At 34.8% G+C, this 9,639-nt stretch overlaps 1 protein-coding gene and 1 pseudogene across 1 annotated transcript; one reads left to right on the forward strand and one right to left on the reverse strand.

Moving 5' to 3' along the window:
* Window positions 1–804: 804 nt before the first annotated feature.
* LOC114194848 (uncharacterized mitochondrial protein AtMg00860-like) lies at window positions 805–1,356 on the reverse strand. Its single transcript, XM_028085257.1, has one exon. It carries the CDS (start codon window positions 1,354–1,356, stop codon window positions 805–807), a length of 552 nt encoding a protein of 183 aa, XP_027941058.1.
* A 5,562-nt stretch (window positions 1,357–6,918) lies between these two features.
* On the forward strand, window positions 6,919–7,934 carry LOC114194849 (annotated as a pseudogene).
* Window positions 7,935–9,639: the final 1,705 nt, after the last annotated feature.

The following is a 9,639-nucleotide window of genomic DNA, read 5'->3' on the forward strand; positions in this document are numbered from 1 at the left end:
GATGTCTAGCGACTATAATGTACCACCTGGTCTCTAGTGTTCAATCTTTTCCTTTTGACATACCAAGCATGATGCCACAAAGTCAGCGACATCAGTTTTCATTTTGTTCCACCAGAAAGACTATTTCAGATCCTTATACATCTTAGTCATACCTGGATGTATGCTAAGACGACTTTTATGACCCTCTTCTAGAATCTGCTTCATCAAGCTCCAATTCCCAGTTACACATACTCTGTCCCGAAATCGCAGGATGCCATCTGATCCCATTCGATAATCCTTCCCTTTCTCGGTACCTAACCAGCTCACAAACTTGTGCAACTCAACGTCGTTCTTCTGCTCATCTCGGATCATTCCCAAGATGTCGCTGGTAAATGTCAATGCACTGCACCTGATAGAATCCTCTCCCAGTTGTATACCCAGATTCATATCCTTGAGCTTTTCAATCAACTCTAACTCTTTCACCATTATCGCCGACATGTGCATCCTCTTTCGACTCAAGGCGTCAGCCACTACATTTGCTTTACCTGGATGGTAAAGTAACTTGAAATCGTAATCCTTGAGATACTTCATCCATCATCTCTACCTCATATTCAACTCTTTCTGGTCAAACATGTATTTTAGGCTTTTGTGATTGCTGAAAACCTGGAATTGAGAGCCATACAAGTAGTGTCTCCATGTCTTAAAAACAAATACTACGGTAGCCAACTCTAAATAATGTGTGAGGTAGTTCTTTTCATGAACTTTCAACTACCTAAAAGCATAGGCCACTTGCCTCTTCTCCTACATCAGTACACACCCTAGACCCTAATAGGATGCATCACAATATACCTCAAACTTCTTGCTTGTGTTTGGTATAGCTAGTATTGAAGTTGTAGTCAATCTCTTCTTCATCTCCTCAAAACACTCTTCACACTTCTCTGTCCAGGAAAATGGTTGGTCTTTTCTAGTGAGTTGGGTCAGAGGACTCACCATTTTAGATAACCCTTCCACAAACCTTCTATAATACCCAACCAATCCTAGGAAACTTCGCACCTCAGTCACCGTTCGTGGTCTTTCCCATTTCATCACTGTATCAATCTTGCTCGGATCCACCACAATACCGTGTGAAGAGATAACATGCCCCAGAAATTGTACCTCTTCTAACCAAAACTTGCACTTGGACAACTTGCCACATAGCTGATGTTCTTTTAGTACTGCTAATACAACTCTTAGATGCTCAATGTGCTCCTCCCTATTCTTGGAATAGATGAGAATGTCATCTATAAACACCGCCACCAATTTGTCCAAATAGGGTCGGAAAATCTGATTCATGTAATCTATGAAGACGGTTGGAGAATTAGTCACTCCAAATGGCATTACTACATACTCGTAATGTCCATATCTCGATATGAATGCTGTCTTCTGGACGTCTTCCGATTTGACCAAGATCTGATGGTATCTAGACCTTAAATCAATCTTGGAGAATACACTTGCCCCTCTCAATTGGTCTAGCAGATCATCAATTCTCGACAATGGATATTTGTTCTTTATCGTAAGTTTATTCAATTGTTGGTAGTCTACACATAATCGAGAACTTTGCGTCCCCTCAATTCAATCTCCTTCAACACTCTGTGAGTTGAGATCAATTCAATCCCCTCAGACTCTGGGAACACCACTTTGTGTCGTCCACAATCAATGACTATGTGATTGCTTGATAACCAGTCCATTCCCAAGATCACGTCCAGACCCTCCAAAGGCAAGCATACAAGGTTCACCTTAAACCTTTTGCCCTCTACTTCAATCGAGCATCCAACACAGGCAGAATTAGTTGAAACCTATTTAGATGCTGGAGTTGAAAATATTAACTCGCATCCCAGATCACGAGTCGACAATCCCAGCTTCTTCACGCAGTCGTGAGATATGAAGGAGTGTGAAACTCCTGAATCAAACACCACCAACACCTAGTTACCCAACAATAAGCAAAAGTCGAGTATAAGGCCACCTAACTGGGTGGCCTCCGTGTTGGTCATGGCGAAGACTCATCCTGCTGCTCTAGGCCTCTCTACCGAGGGTGGCTGAGATCGTGCTCCTATAGGACACTTGTTAGCAAAGTGCCCTGGCCAATCACAAGCATAACACTTGCGAGTGCTAACACTGCTTCCCTCTTTGTCCGCTGGCTTAGTGCAATCTCTCCTCAAGTGCTCTCCCCCACAATTATAGCACCGTAAGCTCTACAAAGCTGACTAAGGTCAAATGTAAGGCTTCTTCTACGGTCTGCCCTCAATGTTGGTCTCCTGGGGTCGACTGACCCTGTTGGGCCCCATCTATAGCTGCTCGACGCTTTTGACCTGCTCGACCAAGACAAGAAACTCCCTAACCCTCAATGGTACAATGAAGTGCCTCATTCCATGTCTCAGGCCTCCCTCAAATTTCCTGTAGCGCCATTTTTCCGTGACAGCCTACGATTAGAACCTCTCTAGATACCTAAACCGCTCCACATATGACTGCACTAACAAATTCCCCTGTTGTAGAGTGAGGAACTCAGCTTCGCGCTCATGTTTAGCGCTGTCGAGAAAATACTTTTCTAGGAACCTTTTTTCTCAAGTTGACCCAATTCACCACCTCCTCGCGGGTCTACATCGGTTGTTGTATCCCCATCCACCAATACTCTGCATCAGTCACCAGCAAAAAGGTGGCAAAGGTGAGTTTTTGCGCCTCTGTGCACTTTATCACCCTGAAAATCTTCTCGCATTCTCGTAGCCATGCGTCTGCCTCATCTGGGGTGTCCTTGCTAGTGAATTTAGTTGCTTTATGACGCATGAAATCCTCCATTGCCATAGGCCAAATTGGTGGAATCATCGCCCTCGGCTATGCTGAAATAGACTGCATTCACTATCTCGTCACACTAGCGTTATTCCTGTGTCTCCTATTAGCCATCGCCTGTGCACACCACATAATTTAGCTGTTCACATTAACCAGCTCAGATTATGACAAAAATAATCAATTGATAACAATCAATATCACACAGTAGTTTCACAGAGGAAACACGATAAACTCACTCCCCATAGTTCCCAAAAATCTTAAAAACTTTTGCTCTGATACCAAATGTAACGTCCCTACTAGAAATTACTTAATTAAATAAAATAAATAAGAATTAAAAGTCAAAGCGTCGTAATTTCATAATTCTCATACGTGGGAAAATTTAAAACATTCGTCAATGCGCCATAATTTAACATCTCGAATAATCAAGTGAATACAACTTCTCAAAATCTGACAAAATTGTATAAAACACAAACACTTTTCCTAGCTCAAGGTCCTCAAGCTAGCCCTCTCTCCATCTCTATGCATCACCAGCATCACCCGTAATATCATTTGCTCCCGCGTGACAAGTCATACAATCATCACCAAACACAAACAGAAAGGGTGAACTTATAAATAAAAATAACATATAGTTTATCAGCATAAAAACAATACACCCATCTGATTCATCCTAGTTAGTTCTTGGCCAACACCTTATCCCCAAGGATTTTCAACCTTCATTTCACACAAATAGTTAGCCTTGGACTCAAGGTTTATGATGCTCACACGAACCTGCCCGTTCGTGGTCCTGCCTCTACGAATATCCCTGCTCATAGTCCTACTCTACGAACCTCTCCGCTCATAGTCATATTCTATGGATCTTCCTGCCTGTACTCCAACACACGTGATTCACCAACTACGTACCTCCCCACGCGTAGCATCCCTCGAGTGTGAGCTCGGAACATACGAACCTACCTCGCTCACATCCCTCGAGTGTGAGCTTGGAACATATCATCACGTGTTCACCACCATCCATGAACCTACCCGCTCATGGCATAACATCTCCTGGTCCAGGTCTGCATCAATGCGTATAAAAACCACATACATAAAACCCACGGTAGCAACAATATCGCCTGACGCAGCCTAAGCGGCACCAAGTGACATTACTTGTGCAGACCGCCTTACTCTAAAACACAAAAATTGCAATAATCTCGCTTAGGCTAGAAGCCTTCGTCTAAGCGACGAGGCCTGTCTCACTTAAGCTAGGCTTTCTCGCTTGAGCGAGCGCGTTATAATGGCACTTTGCAAATTCTCGCTTGGGCGAGATCACTCTTCACCCAAAACCAAAGCCTCTCGCCTGGGCGGCGAATCAAGCAGAAACATAAATTTTCCAAGATTTCTCGCTTAGGTGAGTAACTTTCGCCTCAACGACATGATCTGTCATAAAAAACATGGGCTCTCCGCTTAAGCGAGATGCTCGAGCAGAACCAGGGTCGAGTTTCTACTACTTTCGCCTAGGTGAGACTTGCTCGCTTGAGCGAAAATAGTATATGTCTTCCCTGTTCACGCATGCAGACACCAGAAAACAATGCCACCACCACAACTCAAACATTACCAAGCAATCTATAACAACAAGTAATTCTCATGGACATATTTTAAACCTAGTTGGACCACCAAAACTTGAGATTGAATCATAAACAACCATACAGTAAAGAAACCCTAATCATATTCATACAAATGCATAAGAGATTGTCCAAAAAAAAACAACAAACCACTAAATGATATCACCTAGAGCACGGAAATTCATGGCAAGGCACATTCATTCATACTCATTACAGAATACACGAGATAGCTCCCCTTACCTGGGAAATCCTTGCTCCTAATGGTCTTTTAGCCCTTTTCTTTATGATGCCCAAGAGCCTTCCCTTGCCACTCCAAAATTCAGCTCTCACACTTCCAAAAGCACAAATAATGGTTCTGTAAACCTTTCTTCCCAGCCCTCACGAAAATGCAATCTTGGTTGCCACTTTTGCAGCTAGGGTTTTTCTACCCTTTCACCTTCATGCCAAAAGAAATTTTTGGCAAAAAGGAAGAAGTTAATTTCATTCTTAACAAGATTTGAACCCACAACCACTCAATTACAAAGCAACTGCACAACCAATTCAACCAATCATGTTTCGTGATAATTCCTATAATTTTAGGATTACATTATCACTACTCACATTCAAGCATAACTTTAAAATAATACACATATTAAAATAACATACAATTGGCATACAAAGGACTCAAACCCAAATCCTCTCACACAATCAAGTATTGTCAACAACTTGAGCTAGTTTTTTTCCATGTCATAACAATCCGCATTAAATGCTGCCATAAAGGCTCCTACTACTAGCATTTATTGAATAATTATTTATGTAATTATTTAAATTTCTCGGGTCTTACAATGATAATTTTATGTTATTAAGTTAATATATAAAATAAAATTAAAGTGAAATATATCTGAAAAGATGAGAGAATAATTGTTGATAAATAGAGAAAAAGAGAAAAATAGAGATAGACGATTCTATAAAAGTTTTTAAAAGTAACAGTCAATTTTCAAAAATTTAATAAATAATTATATTTTAATGTGTAAAATTGGTATTTTGAAATGTTGACACAAAAGAGGGAACCCTCTTTATATATTGTTATAGATAATATAAATAATATATATATATATATATATATATATATATATATAGTCGTACTTAATTTCTGCATTGTCTCTAAACACTATAATAATATAGGTTAAAATACCTTTTTGGTTCCAATTTTCGTCATGTTTTGTCAAATAAGTCCTAATTTTAGTTTTGTGTTCAAATAGGTCCCAATTTTAGTCAATTTTGTTCAATTGGATCCTTTCTTGCTAACACCGTTTAAATCATTAACGACCATGAACAATGATTGTCATGTGTCACTTCGTGGCTTTTTTAATTTTTTTAATTTTTTTAAATGTCCATGTGTCAACCTAGCAGCGTGCCACGTGTCAAAGTCAATGTTCTATATTCAATTTGGTCCCTATATTTATTATTTTTGTTCAATTTAGTCCCACTTTTTTGTGAATATGAACTAATGTGGTACCTCTCCAAATTGAAACCAAATTTAATTTTATATTCAAATTCACATTTTTTATTAAATATTTTTATATAATATATTAAAATTCACATCATTATAACTTTGATATAAAAATTAAATTTGGTCACATCTTCGATAGGGACAAAATTAGTCAATTTTAAACAAAATTGGGACTAAATTGAAAAAAAAATAACAAATATAGGGAACAAATTGAATATAGAACATTGACTTTGACACGTGGAACACTACTGGGTTGACACGTGAGCATTTAAAAAATTACAAAAAAAATTAAAAAAATAAAAAAAAATAAAAAACCATTAAGTGACACGTGGCGGTCACTGTTCATGAATGTTAAGATTTAAACGGTGTTAGCAAAAAAGGACCCAATTGAACAAAATTGACGAAAATTGAAACCTATTTGAACATAAAACCAAAATTAGGACTTATTTGACAAAACTTGACGAAAATTGGAAAAAAAATGTATTTTAACCAATAACATACTTTTAAAGATACTGATATGCATATATGTGGTAAGAGAGTCATCTCTCTTTCTTTTTTCTATAGAGATACGTGAACAACAATTTTTTTTTAAACAACTATTAACACTTTTATTAATATAATAATAATAATAAACTTAAAAAATATAAAATTTTAAATATTTAAATATTATTATATTATAATAAAAAAACTTAATAAGTGGTTATTTTTTATCATGTGTCAATAGTTTTTCTATTACAACTATGATGACATTTGTTATATTAATTCACAGGATTTTTTACAACAATATTTAGACCAAACCAATATTTTAACATTTCCTTGACTGGGTCCTATCAACACATTCAGTTTCAACCAGGATTAGTTAAGTTGGGACAATGTATTGCATACTTCATACTTAGAAATATTGTTGGCACGACATTGTTTATTGTACTTTTGGTATACAAATGGAGAAGAAGGCATTCGTCAGCATATGAAAATATTGAAAGTTATTTAGAACAAAATAGCTTGATGCCAATTCGTTACTCATATAAGGAGATTAAGAAAATGACCACTGGTTTCAATGAAAAATTGGGTGAAGGAGGTTATGGCTCTGTATTTAAGGGAAAATTGCGTAGTGGATCTTATGTTGCCATAAAAATGTTACGAAAATCAAAAGGTAATGGACAAGACTTTATCAATGAAGTTGCAACAATTGGAAGAATATATCATCAAAATGTAGTGCATTTAATTGGATATTGTGCCGAGGGCTCAAAACGTGCCCTTGTTTATGAGTTTATATCCAATGGATCTCTAGACAAATTTATATTTTCTAAAGAAGGACATATGCAATTAACCTATGACACAATACATGATATTGCAATTGGAGCAGCACGTGGAATTTCATATCTGCATCATGGGTGTGAGATGCAAATTTTGCATTTTGACATTAAACCTCACAATATTCTGCTTGATGAAAATTTTGTCCCAAAGATCTCTGATTTTGGATTAGCAAAATTATATTCAAAAGACAAAAGTCTTATGACTATGACAGCTGCAAGAGGAACAATTGGGTATATGGCTCCAGAGTTATTTTATAAAAATGTTGGAAGAATATCACATAAGTCTGATGTTTATAGTTTTGGAATGTTTTTAATGGAAATAGCAAGCAAGAGGAAAAATCTTAATCCCCATGCAGAACATTCAAGCCAACTTTACTTTCCCTTTTGGATTTATGAACAACTTGACAAAGGAAAAGATATAGAAATGGAAGATGTCACTGAGGATGAGAACAAAATTGTAAAAAAGATGATTATAGTTTCACTTTGGTGTATACAATAATACAATTGAAACCAAATGATCGTCCTTCCATAAATAAAGTAGTGGAAATGCTTGAAGAAGACATTGAAAATTTAAAATTACCTCCAAAGCCTTCTTTGTATCCACATGAAACTTTGGAAGATAGTCAAAGAATGTGCTCCCACCAAACAACATTGTCCGACTTTGTTTGTTCTTCAAGTTATTCCGTGAAGATTGCCTCTAATGTTCCACTAGGTGAAAGTATATGATAGTTTACATTATTTATTTTCATCAACTTATTTGACTTGAACATTTTTCCTATGTATTGTTTACATTGTGTGATTTATTTCCTATTGTTTATACTTCATACTTTCAATACTATGATTTACCAAATTTAAACATTTGTTCAAAGTTTTCTTATGTGTTCATTATACGATAGTATATGCAGAAACCTAACTCAATCAAATATAATAATAAATGAGAAAATAAATTTAGAACAAATGAGATAATAAATTTAGTTAAAATAAATAAATTATATATATATATATATATATATATATATATATATATATATATATATATATATATTGGTATGTGTCTTTACTAAATTCTAGAATAATTGAGATTGTGTTGTAAGCTAGGTAATAGTGAAGGATTATATGTGAATGTAACCAAACAATCTAGAAATTCATCAAATCAATTATAATTAGTTACTTTAATTAGCTTTATTTAATTTAATTCTAAACACGTATTTTAGGAAAAGTTTTGATGTGTGAAATAAAATCAGTCTTTCAAATCTATTTCATCCCAAATGACATTACATTAACTTATATTATGGCAGTTTTTTTTTTTAACTACATTTCTCCAATAAGTAAAACCATATGTCTAATATTACCAACTTCTATCATAGGACGAAAATCATCTCCTTAAACTCGCATCGTGGAACGCTATTAGTATCTTCATAGTTAAAATGTGTTATTCCTCAACAACTTTTAGAGTAATAATCTCAATGTTTTAATGCACTACAAAAATTGATGTTTTTATTTTATTTTTGTTTTATTAGCACTTTAAACCCGTTAAATGTATTGTTCACAATCCTGAAAACTATGGGTAAAACATTAGTCATAAATAATTTACTAGTAGATTTAGACAATTGTTATTAAGACCAAATATCACTAGTACTGTTTTAAAATATGTTAATGACAAACACTATACATGCAATCTCGTTAAGAACATAGAACACTATCGATTTTGGTTTGGTTTAAATACTTAGATGGTACCCACTTTGATAAAGGTGTGTCAAGTTGGTACCCGTTTTTAAAAAAATGTTAATTGCATTCCAACATTTGAAAAAATACTTCAATTAGGCCTCTTTCAGACAGAGATGACTAACACCGTTAACGGTGTGTCACATGTTAGTATGTGGTTTTTTTATTTTTTTAACTTTTTAACCATTTTTAATTTTTTTTTGAAAAAAAAATAAAAAAAATGCCACATGTCATATCCCTCGTGTGACACGTGGCAATGCAATGCCACGGGTAGGTGTCACCATGAGATGCCATTGTGTTAATTTTAATTTAATTCTCATATATGTCTCAATGATTCCAATTCAGTCCCTACTTATGTATCTCTGATTCAATTTTGACACAATTTTTTTTAATAATTAAAATTCATTTTTATAAAATTAAAACTAATTAAGTATAAAATTATTACAAAAATTAAGTATTTGATATTTATATTAAAATTTAGTGGTAAAAGTCATTTTATTAAGTCATTTTTAATAAAAACAATATTAGTATAACATTCACACAAATAACAATTTTGGTTTAAAATTAGTAAAAGACAATATTGTTATATTTTGAAAAAAAATAATTAACAAAACATGAGTACTTAATAAAAAGTAATTAATAAATAATATGTTAAAAAGTCATTTTTAATAAAAAATATTAGTATAAACATTTATACAAATAATAA

Source organism: Vigna unguiculata, chromosome 8 (genome assembly GCF_004118075.2).
Source record: "Vigna unguiculata cultivar IT97K-499-35 chromosome 8, ASM411807v1, whole genome shotgun sequence".
In the NCBI taxonomy this organism is placed as follows: Eukaryota; Viridiplantae; Streptophyta; class Magnoliopsida; order Fabales; family Fabaceae; genus Vigna; species Vigna unguiculata.